We start from the raw sequence: 26,786 nt of genomic DNA, 5'->3' as shown, positions 1-26,786 counted from the left end.
TGCTTAAATTTGGAGCATCCTACCCGACAAGCTATCATGACATGTGTTCTTTGGGTTTTCTATGATATCATTACCTTCACTCTATAGCTCTAAAACTAAACCTGCTACAGCCTCTGAAAGACAGTAAAGTCGGTCTGCATCGCCCATGATCCTGCGGGTCTCAGGGGGATAATGACTTCAGAGGGCTCACAAAATAAAGCTGGTGCGTCATCAGACATGACGCTATAACAGAACAATGCTAAGCCTTCAACATATTTGGGTAGGGAACAGCGTTCCTCTGTGACTTTGTGCAAGCTTCCAGTAACCAAAATCCATTCCCAAAACCTGTTAATTCAGAGCATCCTGTGGCAGTTACACTGAACATCAAATCTCGCTCAAGGATACACTATTAGTCCAAATGGCTGTACCGAAGTATAGTCTCACAGAGTCTTGTTTTTTCTTCCCTGTGACCCCCTCTGGCTCTGTAGGTTTTTGTGGTTAATTAGCTCAAGTTTATTTTGTGGACTAGATTTTCTATAAAAGAACATTTCCTTGATTCCTTGACTTAACCCTCACAGGTGGTTTTCTCCTGAGTTCAACCTTTGTGTAGGAAAGAATAAATAGCATGAAACACAAGTAAAAAATGTTATGCGTAGATGCTCTACCGCCTCTCACATAACACCTCCTGTCGTGCACATAGTCTCCCCTGTGTGTGGAAGTGAAGAGGTGATAGTCTTTGCCTTACTCTTCCTCTCTGCCTTGCTGACCTCCACAGACACACACAGTAACAGCCCATTATATGTCTCTCTGACAGTATGGATTTCACCGCACTGACGGAGGTGAGAGTCACACTGACGGAAAGTTTCCGTCTTCTTATTTCTCTCTTTTTCCCCCAAGTGGGTTTTTGTTTTTCTCAAGGTGCTTGTTAGTGAGGTTAGGAGAGGTAAAAAAGTTGACATTGGTAAGGTCAAATTTCTATTTCTTCCTGTCTAAGGCTTCATCAAACATAGCAGCACTCTCTTGTGTGTTGTTGGCAGGAGATTGGTGTGATCTTTCACAGGATTGGCCTTGGTCTCTTCCTCTGCTGCCAGCCAAGACAAATGATAAGGTTTGTATGGTGTTTTGGGATATGAAGTGCCATAATTTAAGAGGATAATAGCTGCTCAGTCAGTGTGATGTTGACACCATGTTGGATTAGAAGAAATTACTTGCAGGAGTTGGCGACAATTTTTTATCCCATGAACTTCAATGCAGAGTTTTGCTTGACAGATGTGCAGTCGTAGAACAAATACGTTTGTTTGAACCTCTTCCTTTCCATCATCATGCAGAAAAAAACAATTTTCCATTCCCAATCTCAAAAACTCACTTGGTTCTTTCACGCTCCCGCTGTTGCCTCATTTGTCAGTGGTCTTCAGCAGCAGTGCAGTTTCAGATGAGCTGTAGCGTGATCATACTCCGTGAACTATTAACAACATTTTACTTTTGTTGTCTTCCTGAACGTTCCGCCTCACTGGTTAAACTCCACCATCCGTTCCTCTCTCCACTTGCATTGGCACAGTTGGTCCCAAAAGATAAGAAGCTGTCATGGGTATTACCGATTCCTCAACCCCTTGAGGGTAGCAGTTATAGGACAGAAAGGATGACCCGTTTAAGAGATATCAAGTGAAATGGATCAGATAAAAACAAAAATACTGTGGGACTTCAGGGCGAGAAATGAACCTTAGCACATTAGACATCTTACATTATGCTAAAAGGGTTAGCCTGGTTGTGAGCTGGCCAGCCTGAATTCCAGATAAAGACAACTTGTTTCTCCTTTATGATATTTTTAGAATTGCACAATTCTCTCTGTTTCTGATAAGCTCAGAAGAGTACAACCCTGATAAGGAACAGTGAGTCGTAGACACTTTTGTAGGACTTGTTCCAATTAAAATACTGCTGTCAGGCTCATCATCTTGGAAGCTTTCCATTTCCCCAGTCATTGTCTTGATATATGCTATTTGGGGAAAGCTTTGACACAAACCAGCTTACACTGCTGTGATGTACAGTAATGCTTCCTGAAGTGAGAATAAAAGGGACAATTTTGGTATTTTGAAGTGGGGTTTTTTGAGGTACCTTGCCATAGTCAGTGTCTACCTACAGTAGATGGCGATCAGCACTGGAGCAAAGAAATGTACTGCTGTGACGGGGCCGGCAGCAAAACATATTTTAGTCACCTAAAAGAAAGGCCCACCTAAAAAAAAATCAAAAACAGTTTAAGTGTACACAATATTTAGAATATTTTCACCACTTTACCTTGCTGTCAGACGGCCCTTTCCGACAGGGAACTGAAGCTGTTATATCCATCTATGCTCTCGCCAAAGTCATTGAAAAAAACTGTAATTTTACCTCGCAGAACACAGGGGTTGCTGGTCTACCGCTGCTTCGTTTGTGCTATTGTGTGACTTTGGTTAGTTCGGATTCACCAAAGTGACACAATAACACAACAAACTAAGCGATCAAGGCAGCAGTAGACCAGCAACCCCGTGTTCTGTGAGGTAAAATTACTGTTTTTTTTCCAGTGGAATCTGGTTGCTTTGGCAGGAGCAGCTCCACTCAGAGGCAATGGTTGATGAATATCTGTAGTGTGTTGAGTAAGTTTGTGGTCATTTTCCATGTTTTGGATACGTAGAACAGAACGGATTTGACGTTTGAATTAAAAATGTTTAGTTTGGTTTTAAGTGCTAAGTTTTGTTTGTTTTTTGTAGGATGTTGAATGCTATTCTTGCCTTTCCTATTCCGCGCGGTGATACAGTTGGCGGGTGTAGTTCGGTAGAAAGAAAATAGTTCCTACATGAAACTGCTCACAACAAGGTCTGTGGATTATCTTGAGTAACCAGGTCATGATTTCTGGAAAGAGACTCTGCTGTTGAGCTTTTTTCAAATTGATTTTTTTGCCGCTTTGAGCACCGAATGCCATCTAGTTCCATTATATTCCATCTGACCTGTCCCTTTAACACCACACAGCTCAAATGATTTAACACTATCTGACACACTCTCTCAAATACCATGAATTTAAGCCTTTGCTATCTTCTCTGCCACATAGTACATCATTATCTGGTCAATAAGCTATGATTGATGTTTATGTCTTCAACAATGTCAAAGCAAACAAAAGCCACAGAAAAACGATATAACGTATTTTCGCAAAGAGTTAAATAATACCCATTCCTGAAAAATAGGCAGCAATGACACCCTTCAAAAACAATGACTATACCTTGGAAACATGGCGTAATTGAACACACTTCTGAAGACACGCATGCTCTATACAATGTCTGACCTAATCCCCATGTTTCCAATTTACCCCCGGGTAGCAGTTGTCATTGTTACTGGTTTAATTCCCACTTCAGAAATCAATATGTACCGTACATCACAGCTGTGTAAGCTGGTTTGTGTCAAAGCTTTCCCCAAATAGCATGTATCAAGACAATGACTGGGAAAAATATGATTTGAAAAATGACACGCTTCCAAGATGACAGACTTATTCTGAGCCTGACAGCAGTATTTTAATTGGAACAAGTCCTACAAAAGTGTAACACACTTTTTTGTACGATGAAAATAAGCATCACCCCTTGGCGTTTGTCTAACTCTCACGTCTACAGATACGCTCTCATTTTATTTAAAGATTTAAGGTTTAAAATATAAAAAAAGCGTTTGCAAATATTTTATGAGGAAGGAAATGCATTCAACACATTTATTGAATCTCAAAGATACACACTCCACACGGTACCTTTGCTCTTTAATTATGATGAATGTGGCAGAGTGCCATTAACCCCCTCTCCACTCTGTACTCTGAACTGCATGACCGAGCAGGCTCAGTTAAACCTGCAGTAGGCACAATGTTTTTGGCATCATTGGGCAAAAATTCCATAATAAGCTTTCAGCATATTGTAATTCAAGTGTTCTGAGAGATAAGTAGACTTCTGCACCTCCTCATGACTCTGTTTTCAGGCTTTAAAAAATCTTGCCAGCTATGGGAGACTTTGGCCAATCACAGGTCATTTCAGAGAGAGAGCAGCTGTCAATCACTCGTGAAATCCGACCAAACGGTCAAACTAGGCAGCGCTGATAAAACGTGAATCCATATTCTGTTACTGTTATGCCTATTTTTTGCTTCAAATGTTTTCAGAAACATCTTGTAGTGTACTGTTTAGCTGTAAAATGAGAACGTTTGCTCCGGCTGGTGGGCAGTGCTTGGTATTTCCTCAACTTATCTCAACATGGCACCAGCTCGGCTCTGATTGGTTGTTTTCTTCTGGTCTGTGAACTCTTGCAGATGCCATTAGGAGCACTGGAGGAAACGGAGGAACATGATTTTTTTCAGATTACCTTTCTCATGCACTACTGTCAGGATATAGTGACCGTTTTATAAAACTATTTTTTTTCATATTTGCTCCAATTCTACCTACTTTAAGTCAGCCTGATGTGGAGCTACTCTCCAGAGATAAAAAAATACAGCTGCAAAACTGCACTGAAGGAATATGTCACCAGAATACAACAATGTGGCTCTATATTATATAACTATCTTGCCCAGAAGCATGAGCTATATCAGGTGTGGCTACACAGTCAATATGTGTTGTTATTAATGTCGGTGTTATCCTTTCACTGGTGGAAGACATTCAGTAAAACAGAATAGATACCTGTTGTGAATCCTGCAGGTCCATCAGTTCTCAAAAAGATATTTTTAGCATGTACCTGTGTCGAAGTACCTTTGTCATACTCCCACAAGCGAGGCTTATTTTCTGTATTCGATTCCACTCTCCTGCACGAAATTACCCAGAGCAGACTGTCAAAATAGAATGTCTTTGTCTGTGGTGTGATGAGGTTTTGCACTAATCCTTTCAGTGTGGCCAGAGTTGTGTGACTGCTACAGTCACTGTTACCTATATTTTATGAAGGACAGTGTGTATTTTATGCTGTTTTTTTTATCACTTCTCAGAATATTATATTTTTGTTAGTACTCTATTCTACTACTTTTCAGTATAAACCTGCTTACTGGTCTTGTTTGCTCAGTTATATCCTTTGTGATGAATGTGTATTATTTCAACAGACTTTTGTTGTTTTGCTTTCATTGGTTTCTTTTCTAAAATATTGTTCTGTATGTGATTAATGGTAGCTGCGAGTTTGTGTGGTTTGTAATGAGATATCCGTTTCTGCAAGAAATATTACACAAGCCCCAAACCAAAGGAATGAAAACATAGTAAAAAAAATAACCACGTAGGCCCCAAACAAATTGCTTTAGAAAGAGTAATGAAGTAAAAGTGTGAATTAATCATACAAGCACTGACCAACAGTGAATGACAGAAACACATATGGGGCGCCCATGTCCGGACCTGTGGGTGTACATGACATTTAGATTTAATGTCAAACGAGCTCTGAACTTTCAGTGTATTATTACATGGCTCTGTCAAAATAGCTTTGTTAATGTTACTACTGAAATCAGAAACACATCACATTTTCACTAAATGATACCGTTACCAGCTACGCCTGACTACTCTCAATTTCCATTTTGGCTCAGGATATGAAGGGTTTCTCAACACTGTATCAATATTGGCTGTTTGTCAGAGTTTGCACAACATCAAAGTCAAACGATTCAGACATCTGAAAGATGAAATGATGTTTTTATCCAGAAAAACTGCTGAGCAAAGAGTACTTCACATTTACTCATAATGAGGAGAATAAAACAAGTTTGTTGTTGTTTTATGTATTGTCACAGATCACAGCAAACACAGGGATTAAGCATCCTTGAGAATTGATGAGAAATACATTGAGCCCCTATCCACTCGCATGCTGTTCTCACACACCATTTGTAGCTATACCTACGACAAGTAATGCACTGTATTTTGTATATATCCCACGAAATCAATTAGTATGTAATCCACGTAATTGTGAACCAGGAAGGGAACACAATAACGAACACTGTTTAGGGAGAAGGTCGGGATGGATGAGCTGCTCAAAAAACACTGGACTTTTAGCCAGGAGACTGGCGTTCGTACCCTGTGTGAAACCAAAAGTCAACGTTGATTTATTTGTCACGTAACTTACATAACGTACTTGAATTACTCCACTTCCGGAGTTATTATATTCCAAACCAAAATCTTTTCCTAACATAATTAAGTATTTTTTGTCCCTTAACTTCCATACTTAAGGTACGTCACTTCCGGTGTTAATTTAACCCAAACCACGATCTTTTCCTAACCATAACGATGTAGTTTTGTTGTCTAAACCTAACCAAGTCGTTTCCTGTGATGACAGAAGTTTATTTTGAAAAGACTGGAGCGTAAATTGACATGTGTGTAACATTAGGCTGAACATTCGTAGGAAAACGCACGAAAAATGAGGAATAACCTTTTGTAAGATATCATACAAACCGTTGTATGAGAATATGTTACCACTCACCACCGCTATTAGGAAAATACACTGCGTATAATAATACAGCATAACACATAACATTGATCCAGGTTAGAGCCTCTCCATCACTATCAAAGTATCTTGAGAGGATATTTAACAGAAACAAGTTTCTATATCAGCAGAGCATACTTTCTTAAACAAGTTAAATGCTGCTTTATAATTACATAACAAACAGTTGTGAGGCCACTGATTAGTTGAAGGGATCTGCTTTGACTCGGTCGCATGTATATTTGCTTAATTTTAGAGCCGCAGAGTTGCATTCCCCCTGCAGTGTAACATCACAAAGGCTAAAGTAATATTTTAATCAAATCCACTGTTGCTTCATTAAGTGGGCTTTTGATCTAACATCACAGAACAATGAAAAGCCAATGATGCAAGGCAAAAACCGAATCTGAATGTGGTCCTTTTGATTTTCATAAAACACTCATTACCTCTCATCATGTTAATAGAATGTGCAGTCTGTGATTGCACACAATGAGGTCCTTAGTCAGTCTTGATATGAGCTCTTATTGCAGTGCCAAATGAAAAGAACACTTGTCGATAAATAATGAAATGTTTAATTCCGAAATAAAACGTCACCACCCACTCGGTCATTTATGCCATGAAAAACAATGTAACAGCGGGTTCCTGCGGCAGTTGTGAGTTATTTAAACGTCTTTGTTTACCACAGTTATGTTAGTATTAAAGGTACCCTGTGGAATTTTCTTGTGGTTATGTTCACATTCAGTGTTATTCACCAAAATGCATTTGGCATGTTGAATGGACCTCCTTCCTCATAAAACTTAAATACAGCATTGATTTCATCCATGTTTACTAGCTTCCCTGCCTTTCTTTAACCCAACCTGCCATTTGGTTTGTTACACGGAAACATCTGAGAAGCCGTCTTTGGAAACTGTTTGGAAAAGGGCAGGCACTTTCAATCAAACTCTTGCTGAAGTCAGTCGGGAGGAGAGCGAAAACATATTTTCCGTCGATAAAAGCCTTCTGTTCTTTGCTCTTCATTCAATGAAGAAATACTCTCCAGTTCTGATATATCTGATGCTATTGCAACATCTAAGTTACCTCTTCAGGAGCCAGTTGTTTTGTGTCGTCACACACACACCTAAGCCACGCTTGTAGCTGCCAGAAGCTCCTCACAAGACGCCAATTGGTCCATGGTCTAGTTTGCCGGACACAAACTGAGTATTTAAAGCCTGACAAGATGGACTTTGGTTTGGCTTTTGATCTTACAATTCTCGCGTGATCTTGTGACATCACAAAAATCCAGCTGCCATGCAATGTGAGATAGATAATAAACTTTTTTTGTTTGACACAAAGCAACAGAAATTCTTCTTTGACTGGATTTAACATCAAACAAACAGTGCACATTTAACAAATGCTGTGCAGAATGAAACTTGCCACGCTGCCATTTTAACTGTGGCATATCAACTCCAGTGTAAACAGTCATGGATCATTTCAGGAACATTTCTGAATTGAGTTTAATGTGTGAAAAGGGCTTAAGTGCAAAACCTGATCTCTTTAAGTCAATCATTGCAGACACCTGCTGTTTATTTGTTCCAAAATGAATTCCTTTTTTTGTGCTAAACCTTAATGCCGGTGGTTCAGTTTGCTGGTGTGAAACTCATCTTTACAGGTTAATCCTCTGAGAGAAGATCATCAGGTTCAGTGAAGAATGAGCAACACGTGTCATTTCAAGCCCATTGTGCAGTGGTGATCATTTTGAAATGAACATCAAAGGACTTAAAGTGGATGACGTGTTTTCTGAGAATTGATTCATCCAACTGTTTCTGGTTACTTCGCTCCACTGTGGCATTCATAGAGGATTTCTGCTGCAGGAATAACATATTGCATGTAATAGAATAGAGCATGGAGAATCAAAGGCTCTTCTCAGATAAGGTTTGAAGTGTCTTGGTGCAAGATGCAAGTGCTCCCACTCGCCCCTGGCAGACAAGAATTACTCACTTCACTGTGAGTCACATTATTTATGGTCCATGTCTGCTATAGAGCATTAAGCATACAGTAAACTAGAAAAGCCCTCTGTCAAATAAACTTGGGATGTTTCTCTTTAAAGCTGCATGTATCATCTGTTTGCCCTTGAGAAAACCAGAACTCTTCTCTGGGCTGCTCTTGATTCGACTGTTATCAGGCCATTAAATATGTGTTATCGGTTGCTATAAGCACAATACGGGTGGGTTATTAGTAGCGTACTACTACGCCTACTACGTGTCAAAGTCAAAGCGAAACTTAAAAGCAACACGTTCTAACACGTTGTAAAAACTGAATGAAATGTTACGTTTTGTTTGACACAAACAAAAATGCTTCTTTAGGTTTAGGCAACAAAAACACTTTTTAAGTTTTGGGGAAAACAACATGTTTTGGCTTAAAATAACTACACTTCAACCCAAAGACAACCCCGGCCTCTTGGGTGAAATCCCTGCGTGTTGTGGAATGGAACGAATGGAAATGGAAAGTTTTGGGGTCTGGGAATCTTCCTCCAGAAAAGTTTGCGTTTCAGAGACTTTGTTTCCTGCTTTCTGGTGACTTTTAAAGAATGAAAATAACAAAATAATAAGTACACTGCAACAGCATTTTTTTGTTAAATAGGCCTGTTTTTAATTTTACTTTTAATTCTCAGGAAAGAAAACTGAATACTTGCTACTTGCTACGGAACTTAATAGCTAATATTCATACATTTTCATTCATTCATTCATTTTCTGCCCCCATTTCTTTCTCTTAGTACTCTCTAGTTCCCTCTCCTCTCACACACTGAAGGCACTTTCAAACTCAATGTGACAACGGCACCACTGCGCTCGGAAACCAGTTATTTCCAATGGCTTGTGCCACGCCACGACGACTTTGCTGTGATGCTGTGATGTGCGAGCCACAGTGTCGCGAGCAGCTCTCATCCACTGGGAAAAGACATTTGGTGTGGCTCTACTGTCGTCTGGGTGGAAACAATAGGGCTTATATACGCTGTACACTCTCAGAAACAGGTTGAGATAACGAAAAGGAAAAAAAGGTGTGAACAACTGCTATAGATTGGAAACCCGGGAGGAAACCGGGAGAGGGCAATGAAAAACGTGTGTCTCCCTGGAAAATCGGGAAGATTGGCAAGTATGTAGAGGTCGCTGTCATGTTCTTTTATACCTTCTTTTGGTGATCTATCATGTGAATGGATGATAAAACCTATTAGTGGGTGTAGTAGGCCCTTATTGACCCACATCTATGTTGGTTATAGCGACTGATAACGTCTGTTTTTCAGTGCAATCATGATGATAAGAAATGGTTACACACTAGTAGCAGCGCTAGCCCCCAGGATGCATGCAGTAGTACTGCTGATGTCCTACCAATTACGTGTACTTGGCGTCCCGGGTAGTGCCTGATTAGATGTCTGGAATGAAAACAAGCAGGGGTTCCAGGTCATGAGAACCTGGATTGAAGCCACCACTTTATTGTGCAATTGTAGTTCAGGTCTGATGTCTGTTTAGGATGCTGCTAGGAGCAATGTAGGTCAGACCTTTTGTTTCAGATCATATTTCTGTATTCTTTTGATAGATCTGAATTGGTTTCATTTCAACACATTCACAACAAAGTGAGCCCACAGAGGAGCATGAAGCCTGATTCTCCTTGTTTATGTCACTGACAGATGGTTGAAAGGGAGGGTTGTTATCAGAAAGAAATTCAATTAATAGTTTCTCTAAGTCCTGTCTGTGCATCTGCAGGCGTGTCATGTGTATCTCTTTGAATTTGACTTCAAATAGTGCGCCACATATCACTGTGGCTGTTGATCTCTGGACCGCAGTGACTGCCTCAGTTTTTCAATTATTGGTTTCATTGAGCGTCAGTCTGTTTGTGTTATTTAACTCGTGTCTATCATCACAATATCATAATATAATAAGTCACAAATGAATCTGCGTTTGAAGCCAAAGTTCAAAGTGACTCAGTGAAGTTCTGATAATTTCCCTCCTGTGGTTAATCAAACCGTGGAATCACATCTATGGTTTAATTACACTGTTGACTGAAAACTAAATAAGACTAAATATAATATTGCAATGCATGGGGTGTCGGTGACTAATTGTAAAAAGCTAGATTTCCTCTGTGTGGGGTCTTAACCATGCATGGCTTTCATAAATGTAGATTACTTCCACCAATAACTTTGAAGATTCACAAATGGAGAGAAAAACAACTCCCAAAAAAATCAGAAAACTTTCTCCATATTTCATCTTTTGCTTTCTCTGATGCAATTGATCGTTAGCTAAGCCCCTCCCCCAAATAGTGATTGTCCAATTGTAGCTTAGCAACCGTAACTAAGCACAGCATGTCTTTCAAACTTTCTTCACATGCTGACGTTGGCTTATATTTTCAGCCTTTCCAAAACCCAAAACACATGAGTAAAAGTGAAATGGAATGGATTAAACAGTGTTTGTCTGCTCTAAAGTAAGCTACAATCATTACCATGTCATCAATAGCTAACTACAATCATTTTTGGGGTTACAGGTTACTTTTTTTTTAAAGGCTACATTCAGGACTAGCACATCCGATGTGCAGTATTTCCCCCTTTGTTTAAAGTGACAATAGGCAGTGTATTTTTGGCATCATTGGGCAAAAATTCCATAATAACAATTCAGCATATTATAATTCAAGTGCTCTGAGAGAAAACTAGACTTCCTCATGGTTCTGTTTTCAGGCTTTAAAAAATCTAGCCTGTGATGGGAAGCTTTGACCAATCACAGATCATTTCGGGGAGAAGGAGAGCGTTCCTATTGGCTGTGCTCCGGCTGATGGGGGGTGCATGGTATTTCCGAGTCACAGTCCCCTGGTCCGTGAAATCTTGCAGATGCCGCACATGTTTTTTTTTCCAGATTCCCTGTTTCATGTACTACTGTCAGGATACAGTGACCATTTTATAAAAAATAACTTTTTTTTAATCATATTTGCTCCATTTCTACCCATAGCAGCTTTAAGTCAATCCTGGATGCAATCAGAATTTAGGCTAACGTTAACAGATCTGTCCTGCTCTTTATTGGATTTGGAGAAGTTTACACTCCGGCAACGTTATTAGAGATAGCTTCACTAATGCTGAACTGCTGAACACATTAGTCCTCAACCTTAAAGCCTTCTTGTAATGTTAAAAGCGGAAACATACAGTTTTAAAACTCCAAACGACTGTGTAAGCAAAACATCCAAACAAGGTTTACAAAGAAATAAGTCTGATGTTACATTTTGTCATCATAGGACCAACTACCAGAACAATGCTGTTTCTGCCACCGTTATCATTAGCAAAAGGTCAGTTTTCAACTTGATGGTTACGCTCAACATCCTCATGAAATAATGATGTCAAAAAGCAACATGTTGTTAGTCATATGGTGTGTGTGTGTGCGTGTGCGCACTGTGCATTGCTATGTTTGCAGTGCTATTGATCTTAAGGAGCAGAGACACAAGTTAAGTCAGCTCGAATTCAGGGCCATGCAGTCTCATTGCATTAGAGACTGCATCTATTTCTGGGGGGGGGTTGTGTGTATGGTCTTCAGGGTGGATGAGTTTCTTTCTTAGTGGATTGCTGGGTTTCAAGAACTCCTTCTCTTCTCTGTTTGTTATTTCTCAGGTGTATTTTAGGGTTGGACCGCTGTAAAAATTGGTGCAGTTTAAAGAGTAAAGCTGCCTTCACATGATAAGAGATTTGCTCTTCACTCACCACAAAGTAGGGCGCAGAGCTTTGTAGAGGCAGCAGGTAAAATATCTCCCCAAGGAAGGAACGCCATTCACTGTTTCTAGGCAACAACAACAGTTGCAGCTGTTCTCGTTGGTTGCGCTTTGAAAGGTCAGCGGTGACGAGGTCAAAGTTGAAATAATTTGAACTTTGAGCGCAGCGCTCTGCAGTAATTTTGAGTGGTTCGCCACGCCAAGGGTATAGGAAAACAATGGCACAGTCAGCTGATCATATCACTGTAAACGGCTTAACTCTGTCTTACTTGTCACCCTAAAAAACACGAGTTATCTAGCAAACAAACCAAAATCGACCCAACTCGACTGGATCTCATTGCCCACTGTGAGCTGCTGTGAGCTTTTAGACCTTTCCTTGAATTGTTTCTCTCTCTGTCTTTTGCCTCAGTGCTTGTTGGCACATACTTGACCTGATGGTGAAGGGTTTCAGTAAACCTCAGATTGTTTTCCAACAATTGGCGAGACTCATATTCCTGTAAACATTGATAACCAGGTTTCCATCCCTTTGGGTGTGCCCTCAACAAAAAAACAATCCATTGTCTTTTGTGTCGTCTTGTGTAAACCTGATGTTTGTGTTCACTGAGTTGATGTGTTTCATGAGGGCTTGCACTTCCTGGTTGGACGAGGTGTGATTGTGACAAAGGTGTCACTGAATAAATCCTGCCTGTTGTATCAAATAGTCTCTGTAACTTGAGTGAACACCGAAGATGTATCCCTCACTGTCCTGTTGAAACAGGACAGTGAGGGATCTGATACTGTACCATCTCATGGGAGATTTATTGGCACAATGAGGTGAACTCAAGTTTTACGTGACATCAAGGTGTAAACAACCCACTAAGGATTAAATGGAGCCCCTCTGGCAATCTCTGTTTCTCTGATTTAGTACTTGTAAACATGACCGAGAATGCTCATGGGCACTGAATCCTAATTAACTTTTCAGGTGAGATAGCCAAGGTAACAGAGACAAAACATAAGAGGTGAGGTCATTTTAGTGGTCCAACGGGACAACAAGGAGAAATTTATTTTTCAGGTTTAATGACTCACTGACCAGTCGTGCATCATGCCTCTCTTGGCTCCTGCCCAATGCTCCTTTCAGTACATTAGTGCAACAATTGACAAATGGCTTGTTCAAAGAACATAAAAAAACATCACTCCTAAATCTGAGGTTAGAGTTGCATGAAAAAAAATCAGAAAAAATGTGCATTTAGCAGAGCATTTACATTAATAACTAATTTCTATGGACACTTGGGGGCAGCGGAAACCAGTTGTGAAATTAATTTTGGCTTTGTGCATTTAAAGCAATCAGAATTGTTTCCATTGTTTGTTTTCATTTTGCTTCAACATTTATGATTCATTAACAAAACCCATTTGTGCTTGTGAACCAATTATGGCATGCTGCATGAATATTTAAAACAGATTATTCACATTAATGAAACTGTTGTGGTGCTGTTGCTGTCTGAAAATATTTCTGCGTACGTTCACATTTATTTTTGTCTCGTGTTTGATCTCTATACACTCAGTTGGTGTACTTTGTAGTGGTGCTGCATTGGATTGCATCACATAGTGAGGTGTTTTTATTTACAAAATAACAAACATCATTGCCGCTTCAGTCCAAACAAGACTAATATACAGTAATCCCTAGAAAGCAAATTTTCAAGTTTAAATGCAATTTATCATCACAGCTTTCATTAATGCACCTTTATAATACTAGGTCCAGGGGAGCTGTCATTTCAGGATTAAACTCACATTTAAAGGGAGATGTGCTTCAAAGACATCATCAATAATCAGGAAATAACTGAGTCTAATTAGCCATGACTTAACATTATAAAATCCTACATGATCAAAAAGTAGCACATCGAGTAACGTGTCATCATGTCAATCAATAGCATATCACTCCCATATTAATTTTAGGCTTGTGGTGTCATAGAGGCGAATAGGTCACACAGCTTATCACAATCCACGCAGGCACAGGGAGAACATGCAAACGCCATTATTATCGATATGTTTCCCACCTATTGTGCTTGGTGTCTTTGATAACAGATAATGTATTGGCCCAGACCTGTATCTGAAAATGAGCTTTCTGCATTTTTAATTTCCACTCTAATTGTGATTAACTAGAAAGAGTTCTAGATCTATCTTTCACTTTGCTCAGTGTTTGAAACTTTGAAACACACACACACACACATCAATGGGAAGCTTATCAATTGTTGCCAGGAGCGCTGTCTTTTTTTATCACAGCTGATGGAGTACAGTACATTATTCACAGCAACTGCGCTTTGTGAGATTTGCATTTCAAAACCACACTGCGTTGAATGTGTGAGAGACCTTTTGAAGTATACAGCTACTCACCGAATAGTCAAACTCTAAACATAAATGCACAGTGAATGACAGAGGGATGGCAGGTTTTCACTGCCGCAGCACTCTTACCGATATGGGTTTGATGATAAACTTCAGGAAATTGTGTAGCACTGTTACATATAATTGGTATGCTTCTACGGGGTGAATACCTTATGAATGGTTCATGGATTTTAATGTGGTCTCCATCTATGTAGACACATTGTGTGTATCCTGAGGACCAAACAAACTAAATGACATTAAAAGGCTGTTCGAAATTGCAAACAATATTAACTTACTATTCATACTAAGTACGACGTAGAATTGAGTATGTAGTGCATTTCAACTGCATAGTTTGTGGATTTTGATTATGTATACTAGATTAGCAAGAATTTCTGAGTATGAGATTGTCCAATAGCGGACTGTGAGGCAGACAATTTTAATAATTATCCTTTGGATAAAATTTGTATGAATTAATGAACAGTTTAGAGGAAAAACACAGGAGCTCAAATATATAATGTACTTATTAAATTTGCCTTAAACTAAAACTGGAATATATAAATTGAGTTGAAAAGCTAATGTTGATTTACGTTTGTGATGAACAATTTTCATTCAACGGTAGCTTGGACCGGTAACATGATCAGTGCGGTCATGTGATGCAGAGAGGATGTATGGATTGAGTATACTTCAATGTCAACAGTCTGCTGCTAATGGCATACTTAATTGTTAATTAAATAGGCAGTATGCAGTGCATACTGATTAGTATGCAGTACGTTCGTATGCAATTTGAACACAGCCAATGTGTTTTGTACCCCATTACACATTTGAAATGCCTTTTGTATATTTTGAAACTGTCTTTGTTTACAAGTTACGTTCTTCTTATTCTACTCTTTTATTGGCTAATTGCTACCTTTTACTGCCACCGACTGCTACCTCCCTTTTTGACTCGAACTTGTGGCATACATGTGCATCCTTGTGTGTGTTCATAGAAGACTTGATGCAAACAATACAGGAACTCACACATAAAATCATTGCTCTATCTGTAATTCAGTCTACGTTTAGCCCTAATCACTATTATTACCTTGGGTCCTCCTGTGATTTCTAATAATCTCTTCTGTTAATCCTGTGCAAATTTTCCTTTGTCTTATCTCTGTTAAATAGACATTACACTGAAAGTAACACAAAGACGGCATTTGATAAATTATTTGGCTGCAAATCCAAGAGGCTCCTCCATCTACTCAGCATGGAAGTTTATACATTAGTATATTTCACTGAAACAGACTGTGTGTATTTATTACAGATGATGACTGCTAATCAGTTTGGAGATCCCTTTCGTGCCACCACAAGGTTGGCATTTATGGATTTGAGTGAAATATCTCGACAAGTATTGGAGGGATTGCCGTGAAAATTTAAATCATGTCTCCCTCAGGACGGATTGTAATAACGTTGGTGATCCTTCATCAGTTCTGTTTAATACTTTGCTTCATGACCAAAGACTTGCAAGATTAATGGCATTCCCATCAGCCTCAGCTGTACTTAGTTTATTGCTACTACGCTATGGTAAACATGGTAATCATTATACCTGCTATTCATCACCATGTTAACATTTTCACTATGAGCATGTTTGCATGCTGATGTTAGCAATTAGCTTCAGCTTCGCAGAGCTTGTTTGTATATTCAAGATATATTATATTATGGCTGAAGTAAAACCAAAGCTCTTCTTTTTTCAACAAATACAAAATAAAAAGCAAAACGAGTCCTCTCCAGAAAATAAAAAACATTTAACCTATAGTTTACAAACAGAAACCTCAAAGATAAGGAAAGCTCCATCCCTTAATAGACACGTCAGGACTGACATGTAATTGTTATGCATTGTATGTCCAATCCACTTTATTCTCCATTATATCAAGGCCGTGAAAAAGTCAATTTATCCCGCTATAAGCTGGGCGCAAAAGGCTGACAATAAGGATTTCAAAGGCTGAGTCCTATGGAAGACTTTCCCCTCCAGGGTCACTTACTTGATTCCGTTTGATCTTCATTTCAACCTACATCCTATGTGGTCTATTGTAAATAGACACGATTGAATGTCGACCATGTGAACTTCACTATGTGGGCGCAATTGGCATGTGGATCATGTGGATTCTCCATCACCTTTAGAGCTTTGTTCAAATCAATACAATCTGATTGTGAGTTATTTCCAGCCTGTTTTCATTCACAGGGCATCAAATACTGACGCTTTGTCACGGCCGCTGGCATTTGATACCCTTTAGCGCCTATATGAGACGCACCAACAAACACAAGGCTTTCCCATGCCGCTGTTCATGTTTCACTGTCACGTTATAATCAGCTGTTCGTTCATGTCCCGTGTTCACAACATTCAGTGTCATTTTCACTTTACAAACATAGTATTTTTAAGCCCAACCATGTAGTTTTTTTCCTAAACCTAACTAAGTGGTTTTATTGCCTGATCCTAAAGTGACGCCAAGACGCGTGAGAAAGCGGCCGTATGTGACGAGTTGGGTTGAGAACGTGTTGGGTATTTCACAAGATTGTTGGGGTGGTTTCTTTGTATTTCACCATGAGCACTGAATGATTCATAAAGCTGACAGTAATGACTGTAGGAATTCAAACTGTAATGATGAAATTTTCATTATACGGAATTAGTCATCCAACGAGATCTTTCCCCGACAGCCTTGTTAATGAAAAAGGTGAAGCCCTTCCTCCACACAAGAGTCTGATTAGCGGTGTCATTATCCCTGTGGTTGTGATATTACTCCAGGAAACTTCTTCTTCATCTTAAATATGAGACACAGCCTTTTTTTCAGGTATGATAGATAGCAGCGGCTTTATGGATTTATGAAATAGCTGGCTCATAAAGATGAAACGACAGTAACCTGAGACACTGTGACTTAAGGATGTATTTTAAAGGCCCACCTGTCCCTATACAAATAAACATTAAAATGAATAAATGTTTGTTACTGTATAAACCTATAGCCATCATAAAGCAACAGAACAGTCATCTGGCCTACGTGTAAGTGTAGGCGAGATGAAGGTCATTCTGTGGATCACAAAAGAGCGTGGAGCGAGTGGAAGTGTGTACTGTATGACAGAATGGAATATGTGTACTACCTCGAATTATACTTGATAAAAGATGTTTGCTTTCGAAGGACAGATGATGGGTTGTAATCGCTGTCTTGTCTGTCTTTATTTTCTCTTCCAGGGGATAATAACGGATGGCCGCATCTTTTCGACAAGTATTTTGGAATGCCCAGCTATAACACCGGGACCAGGTCCAACGTATGCTGTAAGTATTCTGTTTCTAAACGGCATATTTGTGTTTTGGTTAATTTGTGCACACTCATAAACACTCCACACAGCTACCTGGGTTTAAACACCAGCTGCAGTTGCCGTTCAGCTCAGGTGCATAATCACATACAGTTGTGGGTGGGAAGGCGGTGAGGGATCATGACCTAGTGACTCTGAGTGGTTGGTTATCTCTGTGGAGATAGGATGAGGTCTGGGGCCGATGGCTTGAGCTCCTGGATTCATTATTCCCTCCTCATGAAGCTTCTCTCTGACGGATTAAAAGTTACACAATTCATCAGATAGTTAAGATATTTCACAAAAGAGAGCTTTGGACTTCTCTTTTTTACTGATAAAGAAAGGTAAAGCTATAATGTTCACTTCACTACTTGTCAAATTCATTTTATTCTTCTGCAGATAAAAACGTTTCAGTCATAGGAAGTCCGACCTTTTGTCTGTCACTACCCAGTCAATCCACACCAACAGACAATAAGGGCTGGGTTATGCTAGAAAATAACTCGTTTTCTCTCCGGTGTTGGAAATCAAAAGTGTTTACAGTTGTTTCGAACCACCACAGTCAAAGACAGAATGAGAAGCTGGCTGTCAACAACAGTCTCTCCTGAAAAACATTTATGGTGTTGCACTGGTGCCACAAATAGTTGCGTAACAAATGAAAAAAAGACAGCGAGAGAGGTAAGTTAAACCCTGTCTCTTTTGTCACGTCTGCACAGCTGGTTTCCAAGCTGTTCGACCATCCGACAAGCAATTCTAATGAAACATATTAGGTTAACAGTATCTCCTATATAACCAAGACAGAGGAAAAGTAGAAAATGTCTTATGAAGTAGCTCTCTGCAGTGATATTAAAGAGCAAATTAAATGAAAAAATGAGCAACACCTTCAATCATTGCTGACAAGAAAGCACAAAAATGTCAATGAAGCTCTACTAAGGACTCAACTGCCTATTCTGGAGGGTAGAAATATAATGGCATGGATATGGATATAATACAATATTACATTTGAGAAAATAAAAGTGATAAAGTGCACATAAATAACAAGCCCGTCATTTCCAAAGGAGAAAAAGTTTAGACAAACTGCTCTCCGTGGACTCTTCCCCACTTCCCCCCACACAAATGCCTTTTTAAATTACTTTTTAGGAATATATATATTATACCCAACACAGTTTTGTGTCCATTTATTTTGTCTGATACCCTCCTGTACTATTTTTCATGTGAACAAACCCATTTTATGCCCAGTCTTTGCCCAGTCTTTTTCATTCATTTATTTATGTGGCTCAGGACCATGATCACATGGCATCGAGCACAAACAGAACACACAATTGGAACAAAACGACGGCATGCCTAAAATACAACAAATGTTACTTAAACAAAGGAAGGACATTCTTCAAAATGGCAGCTAGTTTAATCAGCTCTGGTGGTGGGATTGTAGCTTTTGTTGAGCACAAAGAATTCCCCCGTGGTAGCCAGTGTTTTGTTCCGTTAAAATCAAAAGAAGGCTCAGTCTGTCGCTTGATTGAATTAGACTTTTTGTATTCATTGCACATTCACAAAAAAATATATTATAAAAGCCAGTGCTATAGTCTCCCTTTATGCATGTTTGCTTTCCCTTTTCCGTGTTCATCAGCCTCTTTGGAGACTGAGTGTCGATAAACATGTCAGATGCAAACTGCAGGGAGGCAGTTTTCATGTTGCTATTTTCTAATCATGCTTTCCCTATCTTTTTGTTATATTTGTGCAAAGCTGGAGATGTGCAACAGCATGGCAGCACAATGCTCGACAACAGTATGAAAGCCAAAGAATAAGATTCATTTGCAGACTTCAAACCGACACTTCAACATCATTTAGTCACATACACATATTTTCACATACTCATTCAAAGCTGAACTCACATCAGCAGATACACAAAGCAGAACTCAAGACACACGAATATAGCTGGACTTGTTTTTGTCTTGTTCTTAACGACCTCTAACCAACCAAAAGAAAATGGCCTTTCTGTTAAAAGCATCCGGTCCTAAATCATAACAATAGAGCTGTTTTATTGGAAGTGCCATGTTGGCGAGCAGCCTAGTCTCCTACAAATTACGTTCCCAATCATTTCTAATGATAGTCCACAGAAGACCGAATAGGGAGGACGACTGGGCAGATGTGTGGGTGAAACCAACACAGGACTTTCACCCAGGAGACCGCTGTTGATGTCCTGTGTGAAACCCAAAATTCAACGTTCACTTATTTAAATTTACGTGCATAATTTAAATAACGTAACAAACACAATTATTTTAAGCCAAGCCATGATGTTTTACCAAACACAACCAATTAGTTTTGTTGCGTTTTTGTTTTATTTAAATGAAATTGTTTGTGTGTTAAAACTGCGACCGTAATCTGGGAGAAAATATGTTCCTCTTGAAACGTATGCAGATTAGTTGTATGGGAAAGTTAAGACAATAATAACGCATTCACTAATTTCTTTAACGCATTAACGCAACTTGGGATTTCTAGGTCGTAGCGGACACAGTTTTTTCCGAAGGAGGCTGAATAACGCTTCAAATTTACTGGCAAGGCTGTTTTCAAAGTGGTCCCTTGACCTCTGACGTCAAGATATGTGAATGAAAATGGGTTCTATGGGTACCCACGAGTCTCCCCTTTACAGACATGCCCACTTTATGATAATCACATGCAGTTTGGGGCAAGTCATAGTCAAGTCAGCACACTGACACACTGACAGCTGTTGTTGCCTGTTGGGCTGCAGTTTGTCATGTTATGATTTGAGCATATTTTTTATGCTAAATGCAGTACCTGTGAGGGTTTCTGGACAATATTTGTTATTATTTTGTGTTGTTAATTGATTTACAATAATAAATATATGCATACATTTGCATAAAGCAGCATATTTGTCCACTCCCATGTTGATAAGAGTATTAAATACTTGACTAATCTCCCTTTTAAGATGCATTTTAACAGATATAAAAAATGTGTGATTAATTTTCAATTCACAATTAAATATTTTAACAGCCCTAATGGGAATGTAATTTTGTAGGCGACAGGGTTGCAGTGAGATATATTAAGATGTTCAGGAAATGAGCCCAAATGACCAACTCAAAAGAACATTCTGGTACTTTAGAGCACTTTAGAGGCGTGATGCTCCTGCAAAATTACAGAAATAAAAAAAATTACATCATGTCGGCTGAAACTGCTGGGTAATGTGTATTTACTTTAAGTGTTCTGCAGTTCACCCATTGTTAGTCCATGTACATCTCTGTGTGTGAGGAGACTGTTGCAGTGTTTTGTTGGAGTGCAAATTGGGTGTATTTGACACTAGGGGATACCTGATACAAAAAGTTTGCAATGAATTGTGCTTTGTATAGCCAAAACCTATCAATCAAAGAATACCTGAACCTCTCCTGTTGTGTGGACCGGCTCAGGACATTTCAAATAATCATCTGGTTTTTACGCCTCCGCACCAGCGACAGCCAGAGACATTATGTTTTCTGGTTGTCTATCCATCTGTCCATCCATCTGTCCAGCTGTCGGTATACCATTCTCATGAACACGATATCTCATGAATGCCTGGAGGGAATTTCTTCAAATGTCGCACAAACGTCCACTTGGACTCAAGGATGAACTGATTAGATTTTGGTGGTCAAACGTCACTCATAAAACACATTTTTGGTCATAACTCAAGAATGTATATGATAATTATGACAATAACACACATTATCTAATAGGATAAAATGATGAAGTGATGACATTTTGGATGTAAACTGAAACTCGACTGGTTGGCGGAAGCATACAACCGTGAGGCGGTAATTCTAGTTTTATTTTTCTCAGTCAATAGTCACTCTGAAAACATCCCACTAGCTGGGAGAGGAATTAAACAAGACATGACTCAAATGTGTAATTGTCTGTGTAAATGAAAATAGGTTTGCCATATCAAAGGGAAGCATTTGGTTGATTCTGATGTGCCCTCAAATATAATTTGCTTTCATTGAAGTCAGTAATGCCTGGTTAAACAATATAATATCAGCTCTGTTTCATCACATCTTGCACATCCAAACAGGGATCTAATGAAAGATAATCAAAGCTGGCTTAACCCAGGAATATTCAATGAGCAATATTGAGAAACTTTCTTTCTTTTATTAACTATTTCCAACCTGTGTTCATCCTACATTTCTCTACATTTCACTCTTTCATTTATTTCTCTGCTGCTTTAATCGTAGGACTTACATTATTTTCCATCACCTCAAATCTTGACATGTTGTCACTTTATGACCAGTTGATTGACGTTTCCTCTGATGTCCCGTCCCTCTCCCCTCAATCTCCCCAGTGCTGGGTGTCGTTCCTGAGCTCTGTCAGTGCCGAGACCTGGAGCTGGACTGTGACGGCGCACAGCTTCAAGACGTCCCGGTGGTGGCGATGAATGTCACCATGATGTGAGTAGAAAATAACCCCATTATCTTACAGCTCAATCAATCCCCAGGAAGCCTCCATCCCTGGCTGTGATTGCCACAGCGTGTGAGAAGCAGGACTTAACTCGAAGCCAGAATTACAGATGAATCTCTGGTGATAGTGACTCATGCCATCCCCTCACATTCAGCTGATGAGCAGCATATGTCCACGAAAGTCTTATAAGAGAGCCAGCATTACACTCGGTTGCTACATCTGGGGAGTGTTCAGTCAAAACAAATATATATATATATATAGATATATATATATATATATATGAACATGAATTACCCAGGGATATATAACCTTGTAGTTTGTCACTTTTTCAGTCTTTATGTGTCATTTCAGGGTGTTTTTATGTGGCCTGTCTTCATTATCTCTTGCAAAGTGTCTGCTTTGTCATTGGCACAGCATCCTTTGCTTCATGACATACTTGGGTTATATAATATTTAGCACTTTTTCACCCCTCTGAACCTCAATGCCTAGAAATGTTCAAAAGAGTCTGTTTCTCTTTGTGAGTTCAAAGAGAGACTTTTTTATTCATCTAAATTTTGTATTGGAACAAAAAAGTACTAGAGGTCAGAAATCCACCAAGCTGGCTGGTCATCTATGTTGCTTTCACAGGCAACATGGCTCTTCCTCTTGGAAACATGCATGTCCACACCACATTTGTCTTTACCATGGGAGTCTATAGAACATCTACAAGGTCTTCTTATTTGTTACCAACATAAAGCATGCCAAGGATGAAGGCCTCTTAGGTTAATTACCATGAAAGGTTTTTTTCGTTGTTGTTTGTTAACAAATACTCCGCAGAGTACCGTACGTGTTTGCCACAGAAATGGACCATATAGTCCTCCTCTGTAAGTCGGCCAAGAAATCCAGTGTTAGAGAACGGTGAGCCCGAGGAGACTGTTGTCAACAGGAAGAAAATCTTACAACGTCCCAAAAGTGACCTCTTCCAAGTGGCCGTGTGTGAGAGGATGAGCCTTTAATCAGCCTTTAATCCGTTAAAAGCTTCCGAATCAACAGCTGAATCATCTGGTTCATCAACTCAGTCACTTTGAGATGATCAAATGGATTAGAAAGACCAGAAGGCTACTAGTTTTCCATGTGAAGAGATTATTCTGGTAATTGACTGAATTTGTTTTTGTGGGAAATTTATGAATGATATGAATTTGATCATTATTATGAGAATGAATTTAAAGTTGTGAAATATTTTATATCTGCCCACCTCATTTGATTTAAAGGTTTTTGTTTTTTTTACCTTAATATCATTTTCAGGTTTTCATACTTGTATTTTGAATTTCTACTAGAACATGTTCGCAAGTTTTGATGTTAAAAAATCCCATTATTTTTCTCATACTGCCTGTCTGGATATACAAGTTCAAGTGTATTTTCATTTGTATTCAAATAAATGCTTGTGCTCAGTGGCACTCTCTGCTTTACACAAGGGACACACATCCCCAGACAACAACAAGAACATTACACACAGTGTATTACACAGTGATACATCACATTTTGGATGGATGAGTCAACTGTTCAGCAACCTGACTGCCTGAGGAAAGAAGCTGTTATTGAGATGGGTGGTGTGTGATCTGATGCTCCGGTGACATGTTTTTTAGATGGAAGGAGCGAGAACAGAGCGTGAGCTGGGTGGCTGGTGTCCTTAATAATGTTTTGAGCTTTCCTTTTGCAGCGAGTGGTATAAATGTTATGAAGTCGTGGTTGTTCTGTGCCAATGATTTTTCTTGCTGTCTATCGTAGCGGTACTTCAGTATTGGTGTCTTTTTCAATATATTGAAAGTTGAGATGGTCATTTTAATGTTGAATAGGTCTTTTACAATTTACAATCTGAAGGGAAGATCTGGTCAGCTGTTGCAAAACGCAGCAGTACTGAATAATGATGAGTGTTGCTCGTGGTGTAAATGTCGTTCTATATTCTGATTGATTTTGAGCCTCTTTCTGTCCTTCAGGTCTCTACAAAGGAACCGTCTTCAGAAACTGAGAGCAAACACATTCTTTAAGTACCAGAGCCTACAAAAACTGTGAGTTTCCCATGAGTTATGGATTGCATTTTACTTATATATATATATATTACTTTATTCTATTTTATTTTGCATCATGATGTTTTGCCTGATTGTTTAATCATCCTTTATTCAGTCTTCTTTTGTGTGCTGAAAAGCACCACATATAATATATAAGTATTATTAGCATGCATGGGAGCCTACAACATTCATTCAGTAAAGCGTAATGCCTTCATGTGATACCAAAGAGGTTAGGTTATCTTTGTTGTCCCTTGAGGGGAAATGTGTTTTACAGGCAGGGGTCACATGAAACCAATACAAAAGACAACATCAATGACGCATCAAACACAGAGCTAGAGCAGCGAATGGAAATTTGTACCCAAGGACACATATACAATCGTGCAAATGTGCAATAGTGCAAGGGAAGAACAAAAAATACAGCCAGAGTGCTATACTACTTAGCATATTAATAACACTTGGGATGCAACGCATTGATGCAATCGATCTCCCGGAGGTTGTAGCGGACTCAGTTTTAAAGCTAGAGTGTTGATGGGATCATATGAAACTAGAAAAACCTAAGGATTCCATTGTTACCAACCATGTCATACTAGCTCTTTGCTTTGGTAATTAGGGGTTTACACTGGAGTCTGAACAATATTAGATTTTTGAGACCGATGTTAATATTTATTAGGACTGTCAAAGTTAACGCGATAATAACGTCACTAATTTCTTTAACGCGTTAACACAATCAATCTTTCAGAGGTTGTAGCATGTTTTAAAGCTAGAGTGAAGATACTGGCATCATATGAAACTAGAAAATCTAAGAAATCCATTGCTACCAACCACATCATACTAGGTCGTTGGGAAGGAGGGTAAATAACGCTCCAAACTTGTGCTAAATTTTGGCGAGAAAGAATTGTCATGGTCAATTTCAAAAGGATTTCTTGACCTCTGACCTCAAGATATGTGAATGAAAATGGGTTCTATGGGTACCCACGAGTCTCCTCTTTACAGACATGCCCACATTATGATAATCACATGCAGTTTGGGGCAAGTCATAGTCAAGTCAGCACACTGACACACTGACAGCTGTTGTTGCCTGTTGGGCATATTTGTTATGCTAAATGCAGTACCTGTGAGGGTTTCTGGACAATATTTGACATTGTTTTGTGTGGTTAATTGATTTACAATAATAAATATATACATACATTTGCATGAAGCATCATATTTGTCCACTCCCATGTTGATAAGAGAATTAAATACTTGACAAATCTCCCTTTAAGGTACATTTTGAACGGATAAAAAATGTGCGATTAATTTGCGATTAATCACAATTAAATATTGTAATCGATTGACAGCCCTAGTTAAAACAGATTCAACAAAGCATCTGTAAAAGAGAGTCATCATCTCTGAATAAATATTAAAAGAGTTCATTTGTCTTTGCTAGAAGTCTTTGCTAGACCTTTTTAGAGGGAGCATCAACATGGGATTCCAAGCACAGTTTGTCATCAAGAACCCACATATTTATAGTTCTCTACTAGGTCAATGTCAACACCTTTAACAACAGTTGGCAGAGGGCTTGGCGGTGACTTCCTGAAGTCAATAATCATGTCTTTTGAGCCGAGATCATGACCAGCCTTTGAGTGACAAACGCAACAAACTAGTTTCACAACCACAAGGCTGAATATAAAGCTGCGAGGACTGATGGGAGCGCTGGCAGAAGCGATTGTTCCTCTCTGCGTACGGATTCATTCACTGCCGACTTGCAGTTGTTTATCAACCTCACACAGCGCCGCTGACTGTGGCGGCAAGAGAATAAGTCTGATCCTCCGCCAGGAACTATTTGGCTGCGTCAGACTGTCAGCCTTCCGAGGTTGCTCTGAAGGTTTGAGCGGACTGAAAAGTTCCCTGAGACAATGCATAAATAAACATGAATGAACCGCCAGGTGTGTAAAATACACAAAGAGACCAAACAAAGCTGTCAGTCGAGGTTTGCTGAGCTCACAGTATGTGCTATAAATGATTATGCCAGGTATTAAACAGACCACGATGGTCTGATATCAGCTCTCTCAGCTGGGCTAAATTCCCAATTAGGCTACAAATATATCTTCATGTAAACCAAGTTCTGTTTCTCACTCAAACAACCAGATTGAAGCATTGTGTGTGTTTGTTTTCAGTAAACCAACAGGCTCAAGTGTTATCCAATGTTTCTGTTATTGTTCGTTTGAAAATCAAATGATTCTCAAACTGTTTTGTGCTTTTTATATCTAGATATCTCCAACACAACATAATTCAAGATGTGAATCCTGACGCATTCAGAGGGCTGTATAACCTCACAAGACTGTAAGTTGGTTCATTTTTATAGCACATACCATTCAGTGATAAAGTACTTAGTAGTACTACTACATGGTAAATACTACGTATGCACACAAAATGGCACAGATTGGTGGTTCAGGCTACTGATTTTGTTGGAATAAGCTGTTTCATTCATGCTTCATGGTCACGGTTTATTCACATCTG

General features: G+C 39.2%; 1 protein-coding gene across 4 annotated transcripts in view; it reads left to right on the top strand.

Annotated features, from left to right (window-relative positions):
- Positions 1-26,786, top strand: part of rxfp1 (relaxin family peptide receptor 1) — an 84,348-nt gene that overhangs the window by 39,878 nt on the left and 17,684 nt on the right. For all 4 annotated transcript variants that reach the window (XM_074649150.1, XM_074649151.1, XM_074649149.1 and 1 more), the window contains 4 exons: positions 17,702-17,785; positions 22,124-22,229; positions 24,216-24,287; positions 26,538-26,609. In XM_074649150.1, coding sequence (XP_074505251.1) covers positions 17,746-17,785; positions 22,124-22,229; positions 24,216-24,287; positions 26,538-26,609 — 290 coding nt within the window. In that variant the 5' untranslated portion in view covers positions 17,702-17,745. The remainder of the gene's footprint in view (positions 1-17,701; positions 17,786-22,123; positions 22,230-24,215; positions 24,288-26,537; positions 26,610-26,786) is intronic.

Source organism: Sebastes fasciatus, chromosome 10 (assembly GCF_043250625.1).
Source record: "Sebastes fasciatus isolate fSebFas1 chromosome 10, fSebFas1.pri, whole genome shotgun sequence".
Lineage (NCBI taxonomy): Eukaryota > Metazoa > Chordata > Actinopteri > Perciformes > Sebastidae > Sebastes > Sebastes fasciatus.
The sequence above is the reverse complement of the archived record's forward strand: the minus strand, read 5'-3'. Positions and strand labels throughout refer to the sequence as shown.